General features: G+C 39.4%; 1 protein-coding gene across 1 annotated transcript in view; it reads left to right on the forward strand.

The window, feature by feature from the left end:
- Window positions 1-2,243: 2,243 nt before the first annotated feature.
- The window catches only part of GYS2 (glycogen synthase 2), a 59,681-nt gene continuing 34,991 nt past the window's right edge, over window positions 2,244-26,933 (forward strand). Inside the window, exons 1-5 of the mRNA XM_032645803.1 lie at window positions 2,244-2,628; window positions 13,052-13,233; window positions 17,573-17,764; window positions 20,213-20,395; window positions 25,754-25,898. Coding sequence (XP_032501694.1) covers window positions 2,511-2,628; window positions 13,052-13,233; window positions 17,573-17,764; window positions 20,213-20,395; window positions 25,754-25,898 — 820 coding nt within the window. The 5' untranslated portion in view covers window positions 2,244-2,510. The remainder of the gene's footprint in view (window positions 2,629-13,051; window positions 13,234-17,572; window positions 17,765-20,212; window positions 20,396-25,753; window positions 25,899-26,933) is intronic.

Consider the following 26,933-nt stretch of genomic DNA (forward strand, 5'->3'; position numbering starts at 1 on the left):
ACCAAGGAAACCAAATATGAATTTTCATTTTTTTCTTAATTGCCCTCTCATTGATTTTTTGTTATACTCACAGTTATGGTTTATTACAGGGAAAAGATAGAGATTAAAATCAGCCAAGAAGGGCTTCCCTGGTGGCGCAGTGGTTGAGAGTCCGCCTGCTGATGCAGGGGACACGGGTTCGTGCCCCGGTCCGGGAAGATCCCACATGCCGCGGAGCGGCTGGGCCTGTGAGCCATGGCCATTGAGCCTGCGCGTCCGGAGCCTGTGCTCTGCGACGGGAGAGGCCACAACAGTGAGAGGACTGCGTACCGCAAAAAAAAAAAAAAAAAAAAGTTCAAGAAAAGTGAGCTTCCTTTTTACTCCTCTTCTCTCCAATAGTAACCACTACTCTTAGGGGAAGCTTTTAGGTGACCACTATATGTCTTATAAATAAGGCTGGAAGTTATTAAAGAGGTCAGTATAGTGCCAGGCACTATACTAAGTCCCTTACACAAATGATCTCATCCTCACTTTAGTAAGAAAATCAAAACTTAGTTAAGCAATTGGCTTGAGGTTACATAGCTGATAAGCGGCAGATTGGACTTGCCCTCACAAGTGATGACCTTACAACCAAGCACGTGATACCTGGCACATACTGTGAATAAATAAAGTCTCACAGTGTAATTTGGATAATGTGGATCAGCTATCCTGGGGCTTGTTCAATCCTGGAAGAACCACTCTCAGGGTTGCTGAGACTAGACACTGCAGGCTTCAAGCTCTATCACAACCCCGTCACCCTGTTCTCACTTCCTGTCAACACGTCCTTCTGTTTGGTTTTATTGGAATTTTTATTTGCAGGACTCACAGGGCTTATGTCAACACAAGCAAGTCATTCTGTGAAGCAGAAAGTCATTTTCGATAATTTGGGCTCCTATTTTTATTATTCTAGTACTTGAATTTTTTGATTAGCCGTTTAACTTTTTTCCCACTACTTGAATGAATGGATAATAAACTATATACTTAAATTTACAAAGATAAGAATCAAATACATCACTGAATCATGGAAGAGATTTTTAATCTACTTGATTCACATTGATTTATTAATATCAGATAATGAAATATGGTTTTCTTTATCTTGAGTCATTAAAATATGCTTAAGTAGGTAAGGCCCCCTGTACAGAAAATGGCTAAAGACCTAATTAAAGATTCTAACCTTTCTAACTCTAAAATGTTAGAATCTTTCATTAGGTTTTAGTACTAAGAAGTAACAAATAAGATTAGTTATAATAAATAGTAAAAAATTAAAATAGTAAAAGTACTAACAAGTAACAAACTGTTCTATGAGAATTCTTCTCATAATTCTAACGTGAAGGATATTTTGCGTGAATTTCAATTCTGCTGCTATATGGAATAATAATGTAAACATATTGATTGTAGGTTAAAACTGTAAAGTAAGAGGTTTCAAAGCATTCGTTTGTGAATGTTTTTACTCCCTTTAGGAGCAATATAGAGTGTAGCTCTGTGTGTAAATAAATTAGCACATACATGCTTATATACATACAAACACATGGGAAAAAATATATATTTATAGCATTTATTGACAGGCAGATCCTGATCATATTTCAGAATCTAATGTCTTTTGCAATTTTCTTCCCATTTTTGAACACTTTTACATCCATTGAATTATTTTTTATCAACTTGATAATATTTGAGGTAATTATACAAATATGACTAAAATTAATTTCTACAACCTCATTAAAATGATGGTCTGATGATAATGGGTCAGTCAAAATTACATTCTTTGTATGTTATACTCAAAGACATCCTGGCATTTTCATAGGGAAATTTTTAAGAAAAGTAATTAAGGAAAGGGGAACCAAGATCGATGCCTATCATCAAAATTAGATTTGTCAACGTAGAATAAAATAAGTAGAAATAATTTTTCTTTGTGATCTAGAAATGGGAATCAAGAGAAAAAATAATACTTACTTAGGAAATCTAAAGGAATTTAGAGCTTAGAAATACACCCCAGTCAATTCTACGTGTAATGTACAACGGTCTGCAAAATTTATAAGGGGAACTGCTACTCCTGGATCACTTTGGAGGTGATGAAATAAGTACTGGTGACTGTGTGAGTCTAGGAGTTTGGTCAAGAGGACAAGGGCTAAATGTCCGGACTCACGTCATGATCAGCCTGTGAAGATTCCATTATCCTGGGGGGTGCTTACCTAAGCCCCAAACTGGAGGGTTTTACTTGTGATTCCTCTGGGTTGTTTGGGTAGATATTGATCGGAGATAGTGTCCTCACTGGACCTTCCCAGAAAGACTGTAAAAGGAGCCAAGAATTCTGCCTTCCATTGGAAATTCTCTGGGAAGGCCATGAGATTTCTTTCTGCTGGTTTATTCCTATGAGAAGCTACCAAAGCCTGTGATCTACCAGCTCTGAACCTCTGAGTCCCTAACGTGCACCGCTCCTAGGATTACAGTTCATTGAAAGAGGGATTCAAAAGTGCCAGAGAACTGAAGGAAGAATGCTCCGAGGCCGATCCCTATCTGTGACATCCCTGGGTGGGCTTCCCCGGTGGGAAGCCGGACTCCCTGTGGAGGATTTACTGCTCTTTGAAGTCGCCTGGGAAGTGACCAATAAAGGTTCGTACTGCCCCTGAGGTGGTTATTTGACAGATTGCTGAAGAATGTAGATTAGGGTTTCACAGAATGCTCTCTAGTAAGAATGAAATGCCTGTGAGTGAGGAGTATGTTTAGATCACGTGTAACCTTGTCTATTTCGACAAAGTTGAAATGAAAGGCCGTGAAACCTTAAACTGGTGTATGTGTGGAGGGAAGAGAAAATTGAAAATATTAGTCATGGCCAGAGAACGTGCATTTAAATTAAAATTTGAAATCCGCGTTATGACAAGACAGGGATATAGAGTTCATATTTACCTTTCTGGTCTTATGATTTTTCTCAGCAAAGAAAAGCACACTTTTGTCCTTTATTTTAGGAAGAACTGTGCCTGACCACTTAGAAACTTTAACCCCACACTCCGTTAGTGATTATATGAAATATTTAACAACATTTCTAATAATTCAAGATTAGCTTGGAGTTAAAGTTTTAACTTAGAACCAGTTCAGAAGGCATAATATTGAGCTCTTATTAAGAAGAATGCATGTAATTTTTTCTTCAATACTATATAAACATAGAAATTATAAAATAAGAAAGGAAATCAAATTGCCAAATCTAAAACAATTTCCTAATAAGGTATAGTATCACTTACGCTGGATTGGAGATGGCAAGGCAGACAACTGTGACCTAAATGATTTTTATGATAAAGGTATCTGTAAAATTATTAAAAAACAATTCCTCGTGGATTGATATTGTCTAGTTTAAAAGTGTCAAGACTATTACCACTAATACTGAAGGAATATTGGTAAAGAAAAAGGAACCGTTCTGAAGGTTGAGTTCTTCAAGGTCATGAAAAACCAAGCCAAAAGATTGATGGGTAAGGCAGTGATAACTTGTGGAATTTAAAGGATCTGACATGATAACATGTGATGTGATCTATTACATGTTCATTTTTTTGAAATTTTTTTTTGTTTTTATTTTTTATGACATGTTTATTGCAGTAGTCTAAAGGATCTGAAATAAACATGAATGTGATACATTGCTTCTTCCTTTTAGCTAATCAGAGCCAGCAAAACCTCAAAATCAGAGAAATTGTATTTAGAATCTGAATTTTACCTTATGCTCAAAGCTCTCATGTGTATGCATTCATAAAATTCATAAAATCATAAACTAAAAATTAAAAATGAATTCTTCTTATTTAGAAATGCATGGAATGAATGTCAGAGAACAAATCACAATCTTCCTCTCTGTAGTTTAGTGAGGAGGAAGGAAAGGAGACAGAAACCTTAACTTGGAAGCGTGAAGTATTATAACAATAGCTGTTCCTACTGTTCATTTTCCAGTCCAAGGTTCTTAAATATGCCCAAAGCTCCTGGGAACAGAGCCATCTCTACTACATATAAATCCCAGACTGTGACTTGAAATAGAGGTTGTTTTCTGCAGAGTAAGCAGGAACTCAAGGATATTGCTTATTGGTGGAAAAAACTGGGGGGTACTCTTTTGCACCAAGAATCAGTTCAGAAGACCTCTGTGTGGGTTCTCCTGAGCAGAGCCCCTCTCCTTCCTTCTAGCAAACATTGCTGGGGCATTGTCTCCCGGTGCTGGCTACACATCGGTGAAACTGTTTATCCCACAGATCTTGTGTCCTGACTTTATGCATGCAGCTCTCAGGGCCTAGAACAGTGCCTGGCGCATAGAAAATGCTCAGTGGGTTTTGTCTTTTGCATGAAGGAATGAATACATTTATTTTTCAACCTCGAAGTTGCCTTCGATACTTATTTTCTTTCATTTCCCATGCAAGAGGAAGGGAATTTTCTTGTCAAGATGGGACCCACAGAGTGATTTACCCAAACTGATATCATTTCCAACATACCTTTAATATTTATCATGGTTTTATATATATATATATATTTTTTTTTTTTTTTTGCGGTACGCGGGCCTCTCACTGTTGTGGCCTCTCCCGTTGCGGAGCACAGGCTCCGGACGTGCAGGCCCAGCGGCCATGGCTCACAGGCCCAGCCGCTCCACGGCATGTGGGATCTTCCCGGACCGGGGCACGAACCCGTGTCCCCTGCATCGGCAGGTGGACTCTCAACCACTGCGCCACCAGGAAAGCCCCCATGGTCATATTTTTATATAAATGGACAATTATTGTGTCCATCCCTGACAAGACATTGACACTACAGTTTCTTTGAAAAAATTTACTTTGAACTTTTACTTCCCTGCAGTTCATAGCAGCGATAGGAGGCATCTCTGAGATCATGACTCCAACTCCCCCACTTCATAGATGAAAAGGATGCCTACAAGGCATTAAATGATCAAGCAAATGGCAGGGCTGGGACTAGCATTTAGGTCTCCTCCGGGTCCACTTCTCTTTTTTATTACCACACAAGCATTAAAAATTAAAATGTCCAGTTTCTAAGGAAGTGCCCTGTAGGTGAAAGGACACAGGACTTTAGTCAAAAAGGTCAGGGTTTTCTTAGACTTAGAAAAAAATCCCTTAAACTGTCTGAATATCAGTTTCTTCATGATAAAATGAATATAGTATGCTCCAGCCATCTTACAATGTTTTGTGGAAACCAGAAAATGTATTCATAACCAAGAAGACAAAAGATTTCTTAGGGGAAAAAAATTCCTTACTGCGGAATTTTGCCCATGAACAATGGAAATGTGTAAAATATAACAAACAACAGAGTCATAGTTAAATTATTGGGTGTTAATTCTCAGACGTCAAAATAACCTTTTCTACTTGTTCACATTAACCTTGAAATTTATTGCTCTTATTCAGTAAAGATTCATCAAGTGTCTACTGGGTATCAGACACTGGAAAACAAGGGGCTTAGAATTTGACAATACAGAATTGATTTCCGATCTTCCAGAATTTATGAACTTGTAGGAAGATGGACATTGAACATGCAATTGTAGTCAAATATAATGAGTGTAAGAGTGAGAACAAGGTGCTCTAGGACTGTAAAGGCAGACCTCATTTTACTGTTTCACTTTATTGTACTTAGCCAATGTTGCATTTTTCTTACAAACTGAAGGTTTGTGGCACCCCTGCATTAAACTTCGTGTCTCTGTGTCACAGTCTAATAATCCTCACAATATATCAAACTTTTTCATTACTAATGTATTGTTATGGTGATCAGTGATCTTTGATGTTACTACTGCAAAAACATTACAACTTGCTGAAGGCTCAGATGATGGGCAGACGTTTTTAGCAATAAGGTATTTTTAAATTAAGGTATGTACATTATTTTTTTTAGACAAATGCTATTGCACTCTTAACAGATCGTGGTATAGTGTAAACATACCCTTTATAGGCACAGGGAAACCAAAAAATTCATGATTTTCTTTATTGCAATACTCGCTCTATTGGGTGATCTGGAGCACAGCCTACAATTACCTCTGAGGTCTGCCTGTAATTTGGTGGGGATGGGGGAGGTTTTTACCTAGCTGGAGGCTTGGGAAGAACCTTTGACGAAAAGACATTTGAGCTGACACCTGAAGATGAATAGCTGTTGGGTAGAGATGAGGTGGTGATAAAGAGGGGACAGAGTTCTACACGTGGGAACTGTACATGCCAAGGTGCAGAGGTGAGGAAGTATACTCTGTTCAATGATCTGAGGGAAACTCAGATGAGGAAAAGGAGTGGAGCATGAGAGGAGACAAGAGAGACCAGCAAGGGCTGGACTGTGGAGTGTATGGTGAGTTAAGAGCCTTAAGGAGTTACATTTCCAATCCACGAAGGATGAGAAGCCATTGAAGTTCTAGATAATGGAAAGTGTTAAGGAGTCAGATGTGGTTTTTAAAAATTTTTTTTAACTGAATGAAAAATTCTTTAAATTCTATAGTGCTTTACAGTTTGCAACTTTCACACACATGATTTCATATAATCCCGTAATAACTTTTCCCCCGACCCCTACATTGCTCCTCCCCCCTTCCATCTCCCCACTGATAACCACTAATTTGTTCTCTATGTCTGTGAGTCTGCTTCTTTTTGGTTTTATTCACTAGTTTGCTGTATCTTTTAGATTCCACACATAAGTGATATCAAACAGGATTTATCTTTCTCTCTCTGACGAATTTCACTTAACATAATGCCTTCCAAGTCCATCCATGTTGCTGCAAATGGCAAAATTTCATTCTTTTTTCATGGTTGAGTAGCATTCCATTGTATATATACACCACAAAAAGCACTATTACTAGTTGCGGGACAGGCTAGCAGGAAAGTAACTGTGCCATGGTCTAGGATGGAGAGTTTTGCCCCAATATTGGAGATAAGCTTTACTTTCAACTTCTTTGCTACAATCATTTCTTCTATACAAACTTGCCCAAATCATTGTAGATTGTGGACCAATGACCATGTTGAGGATATTTAGGGTCATTAAAAAGAGTTTAATGAATGTTGTCAAAAATAACGTATGCTAATCTAAGAAATGTGAACACTTCTGAAATTTCGTCACTAAATGGATGCTTTCCTCTAAAAGTTGACTAAAAACAATTTGTTTTAGCACCAAGCCAGTGTCAACTGAAAAAAAGATTGCACAACCTAAAAGTTGAGAACTGTGTTTTATTCAGCAGACTTTCTGAGGACTATAGCCTCTCAGTTCACTCTGAGGGACTGTTCCAAAGAGGTAAGGCAAGAGCCAGGATATATAACAACTTGTGCTTAAAAAAAGAAAAACAAAAAAAGACAAAAAAAAACCATGAACATGTAGTCAGACATCAAAAGGTTACTGCTAATTACAAAGACAGACATCTCAAGTTAATGACTTTAAGTATTTTCTATGTTTGGAAAGATGCAAGAGTCTGGACTTGCAGAAATCATTGAAATCATTCCTTTGATATGCTTCTTAACTATCTAGGGCCAGTATCCTGTTTTTCTCCATCCTGAATTCCCCTCAGGGTGTACCATGGGGCAGGTGCGGTGGCTGATGACTTCATGCACAAAACATCCTTTGTTTACTGAAATGGCAGGTGACATTCTTTGTCCACACCAGCTTATTGCCTGACATAATATTTCTCCCTGCTCCCTCCTCAAACTGGACACCATAGTTCTGGGTTACATGGTACAAAAGGCACATGGAATAATTCAGAAAACTACAGCCAAAAAGATGTGGTAGAAACTGATTATGATCAAGTTCACTACTGCAATCTGAGGCAGGAGTTCTAAAGGTGGAGGCCTTGATGAAAGTGAACTTCCAGGAGTTTGCAAACCTTCCCAAATCGTATGTGAATATTGTGTGCTCATACATGTACGTGCTTTGTCAGAGAAAAGGACTGAATGATTTCATCGGATTTCCAAAGGTCCCTGTGATTGATGTGAGAACCACTGCTCTAAAGTTCCCTTAACCTTGGGTTCCTTTTTATTAACCCAGAATGTTTAGAGCCAAAATAAAAATGCTATTTCCCCTAAGTGCTGTTTTCCAAATGGCCTTTCTTGAGAGCAGAGTAGAAAGGATTCCACCCTCCCCAAGACTTAAAGATGTGTGATACTGCTCACTTTCTCCCTCTGCCCCTCCCACCACCATTTTCAAAGATTCATCAGTATGTTGTTCAACAGAGTTACAGTCGGCCGTCTGTATCCACGGTTCCACATCTGCGGATTCAACCAACTCTGCATCAAAAATAGTCGAAATAAAATTCCAGAAAGTTCCAAAAAGCAAACCTTGAATTTACCACGTACCAGCAAACTAGTTACACCTCCATTTACATTGTGTTAGGTGTTATAAGTAACCTAGAGACGATTTAAAGTATATAGGAGGATAGGCATAGGTTATATGCAAATACTATGCCATTTTATATAAGGGACTTGAGCATCCTTGGATTTTGGTATCCACAGTGGTGGTTGGGGAGTGGTGTCCCCAAACCAACCTGCTGGGGGTACCAAGGGACAATTATACTTACAGTCCTGCTATCTAAATCTTGTGGGCTCTGGAATCAGACTGCCTGGATTGTAATCCCAACTCCATCATTACCTTTGTAATATTGGATCCATCTCATAGCCTCTCTGTGTCTCAGTTTCCCCATCTAAAAATAAAGGTAATAATAGCATCTTCTTTAATAGTGTTGTGAAAACTAAAAGAAACACCAACTGTAAATCACTTAGAACTGTGCTTAGCATCTATTAACACTCTGTTACCTTATTGTTATCTCTTATAAAGTTTATTCATAAAATGGGGACATTCATTTTCACACTAGCTCTTACTTTGAGCAATTGCATGTTTCTATTTTTAAATGCAGAAGAAGAAAGAGAAAAATAATACATGGATCAAAGTTACTACAACGCTGTAATTAGAGGTTGGGGTTTCCTTGCCTGGTGTGGATATGCAGTGGCCATGTCATGTCAAACGCATCCTGAACCACACCACATGAAACACACAGTCTCTGTAAGAACCATGCTTATCACACACATACGTTCAAGATGAGTACTGTCTCTCCACTTCCCTTTCATCCAGATTGCCATGACTAAGCCCTTCCTGTATAAAATATTCAGAGCTGCTGCTGTGGATGTAATCAGGGTGGGGCGTGCTTGTGGGTATGCTCTTAGTGTATCACCTCCCACCGCCTGGGACTGCGGCTGCTTTGATTTGAACCACAGACCCAGCTGACTGCTAGGTACACGAACATTTGGTGGCCATCGTCACCAGTAGCATTTAACCTCTTTCCTACCAAGACCTGCTGCCTCAGAGAATGATGTCTAACTGTGTAATGACGATCCCTGCTTCCGTAACTATGTCTTGGGACAGGAGGGTCAGATTAGTAGCTATGCACACTGAAATCATAGACTTCTAAATTCGCTGACTTTTAACCATTTAAAAATAGTGAAGAGTCTCTCTCTCTCTCTCTCTCTCTCTCTCTATATATATATATATATATATATATATACTTACATTTATATATTATAACATATATCTCCTTTTTATGGCTGGTGCCCACCTCCCATACTGCCTTGGAATTCTGCTTTTAACAATATCAGCAGTGTTTCTAGATAAAAACTTGAGGTTTTAGCTACTTCATTGACATATATGCTATGATAGCTCATCTTTCCTTTCTGATGAAAGGCTTGATACTTTGCCCTCACACTACAGACAGCTTCCATGTTGTTTCAGGAAAATATAGATCAATAAAAGACAAAGTACATGTTTGAAAGTGAAGGGTAAGTCCAAATTCAATGACCTACACTGTGGTAAAACAATAATTCATTAAAAAATATGTGTTGGTGAACCTTTGGTTTGTACTCCAGATTTGAAAATAAGAATGACCCTATTTCTCAGCTATCATATTTATCTTTTTTTTTTTTGCGGTACGCGGGCCTCTCACCGCTGTGGCCTCTCCCGTTGCGGAGCAACAGGCTCCGGACGCGCAGGCTCAGCGGCCATGGCTCACTGGCCCAGCCGCTCCGCGGCATGTGGGATCTTCCCGGACTGGGGCACGAACTCGTGTCCCCTGCATCGGTAGGCGGACTCTTAACCACTGCGCCACCAGGGAAGCCCTATCATATTCATCTTTAATGAGCATGCCGAGAGAGGAGTTTGGGGTATAAGGTGTTAAATAGAGTGAAAATTAAGGAAAGTCGTTGGCATATAAATCCGGGAAGGACAGGGAGGACCTGAAGTGGAGCTTGAACCTGTGAAATAGCAGTAAGAGGACCTCCCCACAGAAAGACTGTACGGGGAGAAGCTTGGGGGGTGGGAAGATTTATTTACAATCAAGCTTCAACCAATATGGGATGAAATTTTTAAAAATTTTATGTTTTTATTCCTGATAGACTGAAAGAACATAGCCATAGTATTTGTAAACATTCTAAGGCTGTTTGGGGACTATTTATCTCAAGGTTGAAGGGCTCAAATGGGAAAAAGAAGCAGCAGATTAATTGTGTCTATCTTTGCATTTCAATTCTCAAATGTAACCATGTATTTTTTTTGAAATAAAAAATTTCTCTTCTCCCTTACATCCTTTAGCAAATAAAAATATGTTTGCATTAACCCGAGTGTATTTTAATTTGCAACACATAATCTAACAAACAAGGATGTTCAAAGGTCTCTGGGCAAGGTACACAGTTGCAAATAAAAGAGAGTTTTCAAGACCTGAAATGTGAATAAGACATTTAAGAAGTGTATGCCATCAGAACCCGATAACATAGTCCCCTGGATAATATAAACATGAAGGAAAATAGTCTACAAAGAGGAGGAATTATTTGGAGATTTTCAATTTTTATTGACAGTGGGCTTGAATAAAGCTTATATAAATATATATACCTTTAAATATGTTGCTAAGATGTGACTCCAAGATGTTAGAGAAAAGTTCTTCTTTTTAGTTGCTCTTGCAAACTATTTCTCTATTTTTTTTTTTTTTTTCCTCAACAAGTGGTTTTGACGGTTCCTAAGTTTTCTGGAATTTGGGGAAATATTTAGGCATCCTTGAGGTTGGCATCAATTTATGTAGACTCAGATTCGTGGTTGAATGGTTAAGTGAATCCTGTCTGTTCTGGTGCAGTCCGAAAGGCTCTGCTTGCAGGTTTGCAGAGCCTCTTTCTGGTCCCACGCTGTCCTCATCAGCCACCTGAACTGAGATTGATAGTGTCCTTATTATCAGATTCTGCTCAAGTGACAGTTTAAGTTTCTTTTAGGTATGGTCAAAAAGTTTGTTCTTAAAGATCAAGTTTCTAAGGACAATACATTTATGTAGGCTTATATGAAAGTTACATGTAATATTTACATGTTGGGAGTTACGTTAGCTCTTTTCTTTTATAAATTAATGAACCCGGTTGTATCATGTAATAGTATTAACATTTGCCTTTTGTGTCTCACCTGTCAAAAGGCAATTTATCAAAGTGTGTATTTTGAGTGATTCAGACTTTCAAAAAAATAGGCAAATGGCAATTCTACCTTTTGGCTCTCAGTTATGACTATCAGTAAGATTTATTATTTAAGGTCTACTTTATTGAAATAAGAAATTTAAGAGATGCAGTAGCTATCAAACCCTACATCCTGAAGAATTGAAATACCTTATGAAAAACCATGATGAAAAATAAGACTTCTTCTTCTTAATATACAAGTAACAAAATTGTCCTTGGAAGTGGGGTTGATGATTGGTGCCAGAATCTGTATTGGCTTGGGAATTTTATACAGGATTTCTTGAGTCATTCCTTTGCCTGTGGTTCATGGACAAAGTATCGCTCAAGAAATGGATTCACATTGTTTTCATATTCTCATACGAGGTGATTGCTTTGAGCTGGCACGGGAAATATCCTGGCCAGTTTACTGAAGGCCTTTTTCCCCTTGGTCCTCTCTATTCCTCCCACCTGTTTACTGAACCCCTCCTTTTGAATGCTTAGGACTCTCTGCTTGTACCTTCTGCTCCCAAAATAGAGCCTTGCCTCTGACTGTTCTCTCTGTCTAAAAATTTCTTCCCCATGATATCCACTTGCCTGATTTCCTTACCCTTTTAAGTACTCACTCCAAATATCACCTTTTCAATGAGGCCTAATTTTTAATACTGCTGCTCCAACCTGCCCTTCCTCCCCAAGTGATGTACTGTTTTAGCCCCCTTGAACAGGTGAGCTAATTGAGCCTTAGACAGGTTACATGAGTTAACTAGTTCAATTAAAGTTGGTTACAATTTTTCACCACCATAATTCTTTAATAAATATCCTTATACACACATCTTCTTATTTTTCCCCCAGGACAGTTTTCCAGATGTAAATGTGCTGGGTATAACAGTCTGCATATTTTCCAAGAGTATACATATTTTTTGGCTTTGTGTTTTAATAGTGGTAGCAGCAATGCCAGAGAGGCAAAATGAAATACCATATGAAAACTTGTATTTGTTTCATTGGGTTTGACATGAGGATTGGGCCAAGCATACCCCCCTCAAAATGCATCAGCTTCTCCTTGTCAAAAGGTACTTGCTTGGTCTCCTGGGAGACTTATAATTTGAGCAGTGGCTGTTACTTGGTCGTATTTTATCCCCTTGGACCACTGTTGGAGAAGGGGTGAAATGTGATTACTGCTGCTGAGGGCATGTGTCATGACAATAGCTGTTTGTCTCGCCTTTGACACTTCCATGTGGATAGAGGTCTAAGCCAAGTACTGCTTTATTCCAATTGTCTCTTCAGGTTTCCTTGAAATATTTGTACTTCTCTGCTGCTGCCAACCTGCTGCTTTCTGAGAAGCACCCAGCATGAAATTGAACAAAATAGTAACTCTTTGATAATGTCCCTTAAAATTTTTCTTTTAGAAAGTTAAATAAACCCTTGCGCTTGATGGATCCCAAATGCTAACTTAAAAATGAGTACTAACCCAATATTGTATATCAACTATACTTCAATAAAAAAATGTTGGCTTAAGTAACATAGAAAAAAATGAAGACTCGTGTCCATCCCTTCATCACTTAAAATGAACTACTAACCTGAATGATAATGGGACCTTTTCTTTTTAACAGTTGGTGGCATCTATACTGTGATTCAGACAAAGGCCAAAACAACAGCAGATGAATGGGGAGACAATTACTTTCTGCTTGGTCCATATTTTGAGCATAATGTGAAGACTCAGGTGGAACAATGTGAACCTGTAAATGATGCTGTGAGAAGAGCAGTGGACGTGATGAACAAACATGGCTGCCAGGTAAAGGATACTGTCTGACACTTCATTAAGCAAGCCTTAGTAAACTGTTGTGGGAAAACACCACAATGTACACGAACTCACAAGAAAAGGCCACTCATCTTCTTAGGGGAAAGGAGTTGGTTTAGAAAAAGATGATGAACTTGATTTTAAATAGGTTACATTTGAGGTACTTTGTGAAAACCATAATATATCCATCTAGAAGTATACTAGGTTTGGAACTCAGCAGAGGGTATAGAATAGAGATGTTTGGGGAAAAGTGATTTGTGTCTAAATTGTAGTTGACAATATGGGTATTGATAGCATTATTCAGTGGAAGATTATAGACTAAGAGCAAAGGTTTTGAGCCAGATCTTGGGCAATGTGAACATGTTAGAATATCTACACAAAAGGAAGTCAGAGACTGCAAAAATAGAAGTTCAGCTGGTGATTAGAACCAAGGATGTCTAAGTGTTAATCCTCAGAACCTGTGAATATGTTACCTTATAAAGCAGAAGGACTTTGTAGTTGTGACTATGTTAAGGTTCTTGAGATGGGAAGATTATCCTGGATTATCTGGGTGGGTCCAATGTAATTACAAGGGTCCTTATAAAAAGGAGACAGTAGGGCTTCCCTGGTGACGCAGTGATTGAGAGTCCGCCTGCCGATGCAGGGGACACGGCTTCGTGCCCCCGTCTGGGAAGATCCCACATGCCGCAGAGCAGCTGGGCCCGTGAGCCATGGCCGCTGAGCCTGCGCGTCCGGAGCCTGTGCTCCGCAACGGGAGAGGCCACAACAGTGAGAGGCCCGCGTACCGCGAAAAAAAAAAAAAAAAAAAGGAGGCAGTAGAATTAGAATCAGAGATGAGATGTGACAATGGAAGCAGAAATTGGAGTGATGAGAGCTTTGAGATGGAGGAAGGAAGGGGCCACAAGCCAAGGAATGCAGGTGGCCTCTAGAAGCTGGGAAAGGCTAAAGAACAGATTCTCCCCTAGGGACTGCAAGTGGAATGCAACTCTGCTGACATGTCGCTTTTAACCCATAAGACCCATTTCAGAGGACTTGCTCCCAAATCTTGCAGATAACAGATTTGCGTTGTTTTAAACTACTAGGAAGGCAGTAATTTGTTGCCATCACAACAGGAATAGAGATGTCAAGACAAGGAAGGAGAGAGTTTCAAGTATAGAGGAGGGACTGAATCAACAAAGGATTGAACCAGGGTCAGCTTGGTTTAGCAATATTTAGGCCATTTGTGGTCAGCCTGCTAACTAACTTCAGGGGAAAAAGGAGGGTTAAATCAGATTGCAGTAGCTTGAGGGACGAATGAGTGGTGAGATAAAGGATATAGAAGTGTGGCTATGGGATTTTTCTGTGAAGAGGAAAGATAATTAAGTTGTTTCAGAGTGACATGGTTTTGAGAGTTGGTATTTTCTTAAATATGAGTGAGCACATTTATATGACAAAAGGAAATATCTAGGGGGAGCAGAGAGAAGCTGAAAGTTCAGAAGGAATGGATGATTGAAGAGAGTAAGATCGCTGAGGACAGGAGAGGGAACGAGATCCAAAGCACTACTAAAAGGATCGTTCTTCACTCCTCACTCAAACTGGAAACAAAGGATGAATGCAAACAGAGATAAGCTGATGGAGAACTCAGGATGGTCTCACTCAGTGTTTCTGATGATCTTAAGAGCTAAAGGTCATCTTCTGAGAGGCAGGAGGCAAGTGTTAAAATAAGAGAATATGACAAAAAAAGTTCAGAAAGTATTCAAGGAATAGGGAAAAGAATTTCTAGACATTTTAAAGGTACAGTCGTGACTTTTTTGTTGTTTGTTTTTTTTTTTTTTTTTTGCGGTACGCAGGCCTCTCACCGTTGTGGCCTCTCCCGTTGCGGAGAACAGGCTCCGGACGCGCAGGCTCAGCGGCCATGGCTCACGGGCCCAGCCGCTCCGCAGCATGTGGGATCCTCCCACACCGGGGCACGAACCCGCATCCCCCGCATCGGCAGGCGGACTCTCAACCACGGCGCCACCAGGGAAGCCCAGTCGTGACTTTTTAATGGCACAAATATACACGACTGTGACTTTCTCCAGCAGCTAGAGTGGAAGTGAAGGAAGTAAATAGTTGGAGATTTGGTGGTGTTTAATTTCAGCATTTGTGCAACGGGGCCAGGTGGCACAAGTCTTAGAGGTAACTGTATGATTGACTGAATTAATTGTTGAGTTGATGAGTTGTTAGGTCTGAAATGGATAGGAAAGGAAGGGTGAAAGGAGAAAGATGGGTATGATGTAGGAGAAAATGGGAGGTTCCAGAAACTGGAGGTCTTGAAGGGAGGCATACACTGGGAGAAATATAGTGAGAGAAGTGGAAGTATGGTAGTTGTGGTCAAGGGATACAATGCTAAGGTTGAACATTTCAGAGGAGGAACAGTTTGGATTTTGACAAGGGTAAGATTGCCATGAAGTTCTTTGAAGTCAGTAACGTCCAATAGCTATGATGTAAGTGTGTAGGAAACAATCCTGGATTTTAAAGTTGCCCAGAATAAGGTAGAAAAGTAACCAAGAGATTTGTAGAACAAGGAAAGTAACATATTTGCATAAGGAAAATTTCAGAGATGTCTTTATATACGAATAAAGAATAAAGTTTTAAAAGTTTCAGTGTAATTTTTAAAATCCTAACTTTCCTTCCTACTCACCCCATGAATATAGTTTCTGGGGGTGAAAAATGAGAAGTTCTTACTGAGATGTCCATGTCAGTGGTGATGTCTAGGAGATATATACAAGGTTTAAGGTGCAGAATATTTAGTTTAAAAGGGAACTTGAGGTCCCAGAGGGCACCATGGAAGCATATCACCGTGAGAGTAACATGGAGAATTAGGAGAGTAGGGAAGGTTGCATGTTGTACCGTTGGGATGAAATGAGTGAGATGTTAGAAGGGGTTCGCATTTGAAGCACTTGCGATAAAAGAGGGAGGTGAAAGCCATGGTGGAACTGACTGGTCTCAAGATTCTAAATGGATTTCTGACGTAAGGATGTTTCCACGTCAGGGCTGAGAATGCACTGCACGTCAAGACAAGCTAGCTTACATTCTCTGTTCAGCATTTCACTGTGTCTTAGCTCACTGTATCATATGTCACATATTAGGCAGTGAGTAGCTATTTGTTAACTGAATACATAAGTCAATGAGCATCCCAAAGAGAAAACGATTGAAAGGTTGTTTGGGGCTCAGGAAAAAATCTGAAAGAGTGCCATGATAAATACTGAATTACAGTGGAAGCGACTGACACATAATGAGGGTCTTTCAATGTTGACTGGGGCATGGCTGGGAAAGAGACATCACCATACATTCCTGAGTCCCAAGCAAGGGAATGATGATCAAACGGGCTTTCATGCTCTGTAAAATTCAGCCTTGGGTGGAGTCATAACGTCAATGTAAGCAGTGTAGACACATTCAGTTTACTAGAGAGGTCTGGATACTCAATGAGAGAAGCTCTTAGCTTCTGCCAACTTCAGAAAGGGTTTGAAGTGATTTATGGAATTGCCTTGCATGTAATAGGAGAATAAACATAAAATAAAGAGCATGAGTAAATTACTATAGAAAAATAGAGACCAAAGGGGAAGTTAAAACTTGGTTATACAAGTGACTAAATAATTACAATTGGAAAAATTTGAAATAGCTACTGCATTAAAACTTGCACAAGGTAAAACATTTAGGAATAAAAGAATCAATTTGATGAATGTAATAGAATTAGACCTTGAGCTGCTAGATTAAAGAGAAAATGCATCTTGGGCAATACATTTAGTTACGACCTCTGGCAGCAACCATATTGGGAAGCACTTGGTGTCACATTTTCTTTGTTAGGAGGAATAAGGGAAATTATACACATTTGTCTAGAGAAACAACTTTTTTTCTGGCAGGAAATGTCGTAAGTCCTGTTGCATAAAGGAAAATAAGTGACATGGTAGACATATCCAACTCCGGGTTTTTAAAGATACAGAGCAGTTCACCTTATGACTCTATCATAAAAACATAGACCATAATATTAAATCCTAAAACCATGGGCTCAAGGTCACAGGAGGATAATGAGGGACAGAAGAACAGAGATTACATGATCTAAATACTTCATTTTAAAATAACCAAATTTAATGAAGTGCAGGAACTTGGAGATTCTAGAAGAATGGGTACCAGCCCATTCCCTCTTCGGGCTCAAACATCAGATGCTCTGTGTTATCACCATGGTTTCCTATACGGCTTGTGTAATCTGCTTTTGAGTTCTAAATACAGTTTATAGCTTCTAAACCCAAATACATTGTTCTCCCTTGCATTGCCTAGTATTCCTCCGTGGCTGTGTGTTCTTTTATGGCAGGTGCACTTTGGAAGATGGCTCATAGAAGGGAGTCCTTATGTGGTGCTCTTTGACATAAGCTATTCGGCTCAGAACCTGGACACGTGGAAAGGTGACTTCTGGGAGGCATGCAATGTTGGTATCCCTTATCACGACCAGGAAGCCAATGAAATGCTGATATTTGGATCGTTAACTGCCTGGTTCTTGAAAGAGGTACTGTTTACTGTAGAGTCGTACAACAGAGGAGAAGCACGGTTGCTCTCCGTGGCCAGCAACGATCCTCTAAACTTTAAGCCAATTTTGAGATGATGCCATTATTAATTGTCCTAAAACATTTCAAAGGGATCTGAGAAAACATTCAGCCTTCCCGTAACTGAATACCAGCTTCTGGAACAGGGTGATGATAATGCTTATTCATATTTACCTCATGTCAGGTTCAACTAGAATGATGTGGATAAAACACCCAATTATATTCCCCATTACATGGATAATATTCAACATATATGCAAGAGAAAACAGTATACATCATGCACTATGTACCTGATTTCTAGCGTCATGGGAGTAGAAAATGGCCTGAAATCTTTGATTTTGTTTATGTGTGAGTGCTCGTGCGACGTCAGTGGCTCTTAGATCTTTTAATCATTTGCTAAAGGCTGAAGTGGTCTCAGCAGTTGCTAAGGAGTCCACAGCAGTGAAATAGTCCATAGATGTAAAAAAAAAAAACCAAGAGCATTGGAAATCAGTCCTTGTTAAATGAGCCAAGCCTGTACTCAATTCCTGAAAGCATGGCAGTAGGATTTCTTCCTATTCCTTTCATTACCTCAAGATGATTACGCCTCACTTAAAAATCGGAGAATGAAGAGCATCCCTAGCAAAGTGGGACTGTGGTCTAAGGACAGATCACAGGACTCTATGTTGGGAGTGTGTCCCCCTTGACCAGTATAACTTCTTTCTGATGAATTAAGTCCAACAGCCATAAAGGGCTGCTTTGAGGTGAAGGGGAAGTGAAGGGGTGGTCCTATTGCTTTGTCTTGGTGACACCGTAGGAGAAGAAGAGTGAGGCTGCTGACAGGATCTGGCCTAATGACAGATAGCTGCAGGCTTAGCATCAGTTGCTGAAACCAACTCTTCCTCTGCCGACTGCCCCAGGGCTGAGGCCAGCCTCCACGAGCACCCACACATGCCACACATGCGTGCATGTCAAGCCTTCCAGGTGATTCTGATGTACCCTAGGTATGAGAACCGCTGTCTTAGGTTAACTCTCCAGACTTCCCAATTCTCTGGGCAGGCTCCTTGAACACAGGTGTTTTTCATTATCGATGCTACTCCCCCACTAGGGAAACAGTCATTAAGGGGAGTGGAATGTAAATATTAATTTTTTGTAAGGGTGAAACAAAGTAACATTTTTTATTTAAGTGCAGTTGATTTAAATATTGTGTTAGTTTCAGGTGTACAGCAAAGTGATTCAGTTATATATATATATATTTTTTCCATTATAAGTTATTATAAGATACTAATATAGTTCCCTGTGCTACACAGTAAATCCTTGTTGTTTATCTATTTTATATATGGTAGTGTGTATCTGTTAATTCCATATTCCTAATTTATCCCTCCATCCAACCCTTTGGTAACCATAAGTTTGTTTTCTATGTCTGTGAGTCTGTTTCTGTTTTGTAAATAAATTCATTTGTATTATTTTTCAGATTCCACATATAAGTGATATCATATAATATTTGTCTTTCTCTCTTTGACTTACTTCACTTAGTATGATAATCTCCAGGTCCATCCATGTTGCTGCAAATGGCATTATTTCATTCATTTTAATGGCTGAGTAATATTCCATTGTATATGTATACCACATCTTCTTTATCTATTCCTCTGTCGATGGACGTTTAGGTTGCTTCCATGTCTTGGCTACTGTAAATAGTGCTGCAGTGAACATTGGGGTGCGTGTATCTTTTCGAATTATGGTTTTCTCTGGATATATGCCCAGGAGTGGGATTGCTGGATCATATGGTAGCTATATTTTTAGTGAAACAAAGTCACTTTTAGGTTAAGGAACTGATGCCCTGACTAGTGTTAGAATGAGACCTGGAATTAGACCTGGGTCCTCAGTGTGTTATTAAATTTCTATTTGATTCTAAGCAAGTTATTAATCTCTTTCCCTAGTTCCAAATTCTTAAAATAATAGTATATCATTTAAAATGTTTTTGGCTTCAAGGAACAGAGAGTCCAAATGAGACTGACTTAAAACATGAAGTCATATATTGTTTATTAAATAGATGCTTGTAAGTGGGTGGTCCCAACTAATTCAGCAGCTCAGTGAATCTTCAAGGATAATAGTGCTATTATTCATTCCTCCATTTAATGAATAGTTATTGAGTGCCTACTGTGCATTTATTCAGGAGTCCCCTCTGTGGATACAAAAATAAATTTGATCCATATTGAAAGAGAGGATTATGCCATAAACATATATGGGCTTTATGAACATGCAGCTAAATTCTATAAAACCGTTATATTTGCTAAATCTGCCTGCTTTGTCTTTAGATCCCTTTAAATTGTGCTAAACTTTACAGGCATGATAACTTTCCTTATGCTGTGGGCCACGAGCAAGACCAAACTACACCACCAACTTTTCTAAAAGCTTCTTTTCCGGTGTAGGTGACAGATCATGCCGATGGGAAACACGTCATTGTCCAATTCCATGAATGGCAGGCTGGGACTGGACTGATTCTTTCTCGAGCTCGGAAACTTCCGATTGCTACAGTCTTTACCACTCACGCCACACTGCTTGGGAGGTATCTCTGTGCAGCAAACATCGATTTCTACAACCACCTTGATAAGGTAATTAGTCCTTCCACCTTCCCCCCTCATCACCTTTCTTTCTGATCCTTGAAGCTGAAGGATGGGAAATATTGACCTTCGTCTTTCATCTGTCATCCAGATGGCAGAAATGCCCTTTCAACCAATCAGTATTCATGACAAAGCCTCCCCTGAGTGACTGAGAGCTCATATAGTTTAACTTTGTTCAGAGTGCAGTAGAGTGTAGCAGGGAGAGGCCAGATGGCTGTCCACTTTGGAGCAATAGACCCAAGGTCCAAAGGCATCTGGTGGGAGTCAGACACTGAGGATGTGAGGTTGGGCTGCTGTCTACTCTGAAGCTTGGGAAATGCTGTGAGGACTCTGGATCCACACACAGATCTGAGTGGCAGGTGCATGGCAGGGAATCTAGCCATCAACTTGTTCTATGAGCCTTACTTCCTCCATCCTTCAAGTGAGCAAAGGTCAGATTTCTGCTGTGACTCTGCAGTGAGTTATAGGTGGAACTTTGTGGGGGTCTAGTAAAACAGAGTTATCAAAGACAGGGATGCGGGCCTTCCTTTGTGGCACCGTGGTTAAGAATCCACCTGCCAATGCAGGGGACACGTGTTAGCACCCTGGTCCGGGAAAATCCCACATGCCACGGAGCAACTAAGCCCGTGCACCACAACTACTGAGCCTGCGCTCTAGAGCCCGTGAGCCACAACTACTGAGCCTGCGTGCTACAACTACTGAAGCCCGCTAGCCTAGAGCCCGTGCTCCGCAACAAGAGAAGCCACCGCAATGAGAAGCCCACACACCGCAACAAAGAGTAGCCCCCACTTGCCGCAACTAGAGAAAGCCCGCACGCAGCAACGAAGACCCAACACAGCCAAAAATAAATTAATTTTAAAAAAATTTTAAAAAAGAAAATAAAAGAATAGATGAAACAAAATAAATTCGGAGAGTATTAAGATGAAATTAGTACAAGATAATGAAAAAAAGATGAATGAAAAGATCTACGAGTAAGAAATACATCTCTGAAGAAAAGAAAAAACAGGGATGTGGGTCCTTCATGACTAAACAGTTGGGTTTGCCTATCTTAGAAGACTGCCTTATTCTATGACCCAAAGTCATTCAGTTTTGACTTCTTCTATTTTCCATCAGTTCAATCAGATTAATAAAAGTATGTTTCTCACATCATCCTGTCAGTAATAGTGATCAAGCATTTGAGTAACATAAAGCCAGGAGTTTTGCAGATTTGGTATCTATGTTGCCAATTAAGTCAATTTAGTATTTTAGGGTTCTGTTCCACTATCAGGAACATTAGGAAGTTGGAAAGTCGATTTCTAAGGACTCCCCCAGTTTAAAAAAGTTCTAGAATTCTATGAAACAGAAAGCATGCTTGTGTGAGTGTGTGTATGTTTGTGTGTGTTTGTAACATATGAATACTACTACTCAGATAATGAGGGCAGAAAATTATACTATCATCTCAGAGACATTTTGAGTACAGGACAGTTCTTTCAGACAAACTTTAACATTTGCAAAGCAATGAATGGTCCTAAGGAGAGCTTGCCTATAAAAAGGTCAGCTAAACCTGAAGGTCAAACTGTAAACATTAGATGTATATTTAAAATAAAGTCAACAAGGAATTCAAAAAGTCAGGAGATCAGGGAGATTTCCTAATGGTAGACTAATGAGGGCAAACCAGTGATCTGTGATAAACTCAACCACCATGTTTCCTGGAGAAGAGCGGACTTTGATTTTTGTGAAAGAGAAAATATTACAGAGGCATATCAAATATTTCACAGCAGAATATTTAAGAGCATTGGATAAACAATTAATAAAAACAACTAATAATATTCATCAGATTTTATTAATCGTTTTTAAGGAACAAAACCATTATAATATATAGTTATATATTATAACTGTATCTGTTCAGTAAAAGGTCAGTGTTTATATCACACTGTTTTCAAATATGATTATATATCTCCCTCGCTTAAACCCCTCACTTGTTGAAATATGGAAGTTTAGCCAGACCCCAGCCCATCTCTCTACTAAAAAGTCCTGCTCAGCAGAGTGGCTAGTAAATAAATAACAAGTAATTAAGAACTAGGTTTTAAGTTAAAAACTCATAATCAGGGCTTCCCTGGTGGCGCAGTGGTTGAGAGTCCGCCTGCCGATGCGGGGGGCGCGGGTTCGTGCCCCGGTCCGGGAAGATCCCGCATGCCGCGGAGCGGCTGGGCCCGTGAGCCATGGCCGCTGAGCCTGCGCGTCCGGAGCCTGTGCTCCGCAACGGGAGAGGCCACAGCAGTGGGAGGCCCGCGTACCGAGAAAAAAAAAAACAAAAAAACCCCTCATAATCATTATTCACAGGAAAGGCCCCCATATCAATTTCTACAGCAGACCTTCCAATGCTCACAGTAGGTTTAGAAATTCAGTGAAACAGCAAAACACCAAATTATATATATGAAAAGTTTTTAAAAGTTCAACATAAGAAATGAGTCATAAATTAGTGTTTGGTTCAGGATCCACAGTCAGTTTCAGTGAGCTCTGAATCAGGCAAGTAGACATCGGGGGAAAATGAGAACAAGGATAAAAGCATTTAACTTTGATAAAAGCAGAAAGATTAGAACTATTTTACTCAAAGACATTAACTGACAACCTTTTTGGTTAATAGCCGATTCATAAGGACCTTGATGTTTGTTTATGTTTTGGCTTAAATGTATTAGTTAAAATAGGATTGCAACTATTTTCAGCCAGCATATGAATTTTCTGAGACTCTCCATGAAGGTGTTTCAAAATTCATTCTTAGTGGTCCTGCCATTGGTCAATCATCTCCTCAATGATAATGACTAGATACCTAATGCTTTAAATAAAAAGGGGATGGGCATTCGTTTTCTTATGTTTAGGCCTCTCTTTTCTTGATAGCAATGGGATTTCCTAGATGGGAAAGTGAGGACAGGGCTGTTTGGGATTAGAAAATGGTGAAGAAAGCCATAGACAATTGTTTGGTGGATTTTAACTCTTTCCTCTGACCAAGTTTTGAGCTGGTCAAGTTCAATTATAGGGGATCGCAAGGCCTCTGCTATCCTCTCCCTGTATTTTTGCATACTTGGTTTCCTCATTTAGGAACCCTATCTTCTCACCTCTAAATAGTATTCAAATGTTAAGTGCTACCCCTATGTGAAATCTTACTATTCTCTACAATAACAACACTACTAAATAATAACAATAGCTGAAATTATCAAGCCCTTTCCATATGCCAGACACTTTTCTAAACATTTGATATGTGTTAACTCATGTAATTTCCCCCAAACTTAATGAAATAGGAAACGTTTCATTCCAGAGTTATTTTTCTCAAACATAGACTATGTCTTTACCATACCTCTAGCTGAGCCCTTTCAGTGCTTGCCATTGTATTCAGGACAAAGGCTGAATTTCTAGCCTTGTCTTCAGGGACTTCTGGGATCTGGTCCTATTACCAGGATGTCTCTCTATTACGTGTCCTACATTCTACACCCAATGCTATAGTCACGTCAGATGTCCTGCCATTTTCTGCACATACAGCTTGACTTTATATATTTGTTCTTTGGGGCAGCTAAATTTCTCAGTCCAAAATAACCTTTCCCCAAATTAAACTTTCATGCCTCAGTCCAAATGTCATTTTATTTATCTAATCAACTTAGAAATACAAAGATTAATAAGTCATGTTCCTTGCCCTTGAAAATCGTACATTCTAGAGGTGATATTGACGATATGAACAATTGCATAAATATGAGATACTTTTCTCTCTCCTCAGCCAGGATGACTCAGACCCTCTCTGATCCTGCACCTTACTCAGACACTTACTCATTTCTGCCCAGTTTTTACCTGCTTTCTCATTCATAAGCTCTCTGAAAGCAACAAAAGTATGTAAATTACTAAACAAATGTAGGCTGAATGAGAGATTTGGTTGAATGAATGAGACCAGCCATACAGAGCTGATCTAAGCATGCCATATAGAGCCTTGATTCAGTCATTTTCAGAGAGATGGTTGCAAATATTACAGTCAAGAAAGAATGCTCTAGGGCTTCCCTGGTGGCGCAGTGGTTGAGAGTCCGCCTGCCGATGCAGGGGACACGGGTTCGTGCCCCGGCCCGGGAAGATCCCACATGCCGCGGAGCGCCTGGGCCCGTGAGCCATGGCCGCTGGGCCTGTGCATCCGGAGCCTGTGCTCCGCAACGGGAGAGGCCACAACAGTGAGAGGCCCGTGTACCGTAAAAAAAAAAAAAAAAAAAAGAAAGAATGCTCTAGGAACGTCCCTGTTGTAATCTCTAGAATCATCCAAGGAGTCTCTTTTAGTACATTCCTCTATATGGTGCAGTCGTTATTGGGATTGCCATGTTGATTGAGCTGGAATCTACTTGATATAAAAGCAGGCAGGAGCCCAGGTGTGGAGTCAAACTGATTTGGGATCAATTTAGGGCTCTGCTAAGATACTTAATAGGAATGTGACCTTGGGCCAGTTTTTTAACCCCTAAAAGTTTCAATTTCCCCCTACGTAAGATGAAGACAAAAAATGTGTCTCTGGTTTATGAGGATTAAATATGATATCGCTCTTAGAAGGGTCTGATACATAGACTTGAGCTTCTAGTAATCTTTATTACAAAAAGCACCCCACTAATACAATGCCAGAAACTTTATATACTTTTTTGTCTTAGACACTGCCAGTTTCATATGCAGCTATAGAGACATAACATTCAGTAACTAAGCAACATGGCAAAAGCCCACAACGGTTGCTAACTGTGTTAAGTAATTGTTGGGGGTTTGGCTTTTTTTTTAAAGTTAAGATACCCAGAATAATGGATGATTACAGAATCTAACACACCATCTAATTAAAGTAACTGTACACTCCTTGAAATTTCACGGTGTTGGGAGTTATATAGCATGGAAAAGCATTGTCTTTTCTCTTTGTCAGGTTTCTTTCCTTTAGTGAATAAGAAGGATAATACTTATCCTTACTTTCAGTATCAAGTTTAATGTCAGCTTTGTTTCATTTCTTATGGAAAAAATATGATAAAGACCTTGGGGAAAGGAATTAGCTCAACATTTATAAAATAAGTAAAATTAAAATGCCAAAAAAATCAAGAATTCTCTATGATTATAGCAAAGGGGAAATATTTACATTAAATGACAGTTTAGAAGCACAGATGAACTAAACAGCACTTTTTGTAAGCATAAGTAGCTATGTGCTTTAGTAATGGGTTTAACAGAAATTTATCATTATTTCTTTTGTGGTCATAAAATTTCACACAGCTTTGAGGAAAAACAATATGAGAAATATGTGATTTTGTTTTGCTCGTATAGAAGGATCGGTGTAAGCAAATGTGTATGTGCATGTGTTTTGTTTTGTGTTCACAGTTTAACATAGACAAAGAGGCTGGGGAAAGGCAGATTTATCACCGGTATTGCATGGAGCGTGCCTCAGTCCATTGTGCTCATGTATTCACCACTGTTTCTGAAATAACAGCGATAGAGGCAGAACACATGCTGAAGAGAAAGCCTGGTAATTATTATCCCTGAGTTTGTCACCGACCTATGAGAATTTTGTTTGAAACAAAAATGCGTAAAATAATAATAAGAGGAAAAATTGCATTCACTATTACCACTCAAATCTTTACACATATTTTCAGTAGCTTTGTTGAACACTAAGCTATATCTGGAACATACTAGTGTACAATCTGTGCTTGTCTTATAGTCTATGCTTAAAATGACCTAGTTCTGAACTGGGTTGTCATAATGACTTCCTGTGCGTAAGCAAGCTGAGTTGATTTTTCTATTTTAAGAAAATGAAAGTCCAGAAAATATCAGAAATGTAAGTGATACTACCCTAGTCCTACATCCTAGAACATCGCCTTATTAGTCCTGTTCAGTAGAAACCTGTTGTTTTACTTCTCCCAAGATTTTCTTGTAAGTTTTTCTGGGAACTATCCCCAGACCCATCCAGAGGTTGCAATGCCAAGAGGCATGTTCCTAAAACATGACACTGTCACCTGGCCACAGCTGATTGGTCCAGAGGTAGACATCTGACATAAGCTGGACCAATCAGAATGCTCTCATAAGAAGGAGTCTAAACAGATGAGTCTGTTTGAATGCACTCTTGTATAACAGAAATGTCACCTTGGAAGCTGTTAGCAGTGCCCATTTTCCCATTATGTTGCATGAGATGCAAAGAAAGTTAAACTACAGTGAAGTACAATAAGAAGCAGAAACAGTTTGAGAGAGAGAGAACTCTGTACTTTCCACAGTGATTTAGACCATGGTTTAAACTAATTCCTGAGGCCCAGCTAAGTCTTTGCTATGAGACACTCCAGCATCTTATTAATAAATCCCTCCTTATTATACTTAGTGTTAATAGGCTTCTGTCACTTGCAACCAAACAGTCCTAATTAGTACATCCTCCTTGCTTGATTGCTGTGGTCTTGTCTCTAGTTGTCTTTCTTTCAGATACCAGTTGAATATCAGAGAAAGCATTTCAAAGTTCTAGATAATTAAAAAAGAAGAATCCAAGTAATTTGAGTAGTGACAGCCGCAAGATCCT

Source organism: Phocoena sinus, chromosome 10, assembly GCF_008692025.1.
Source record: "Phocoena sinus isolate mPhoSin1 chromosome 10, mPhoSin1.pri, whole genome shotgun sequence".
NCBI classification, from domain to species: Eukaryota; Metazoa; Chordata; class Mammalia; order Artiodactyla; family Phocoenidae; genus Phocoena; species Phocoena sinus.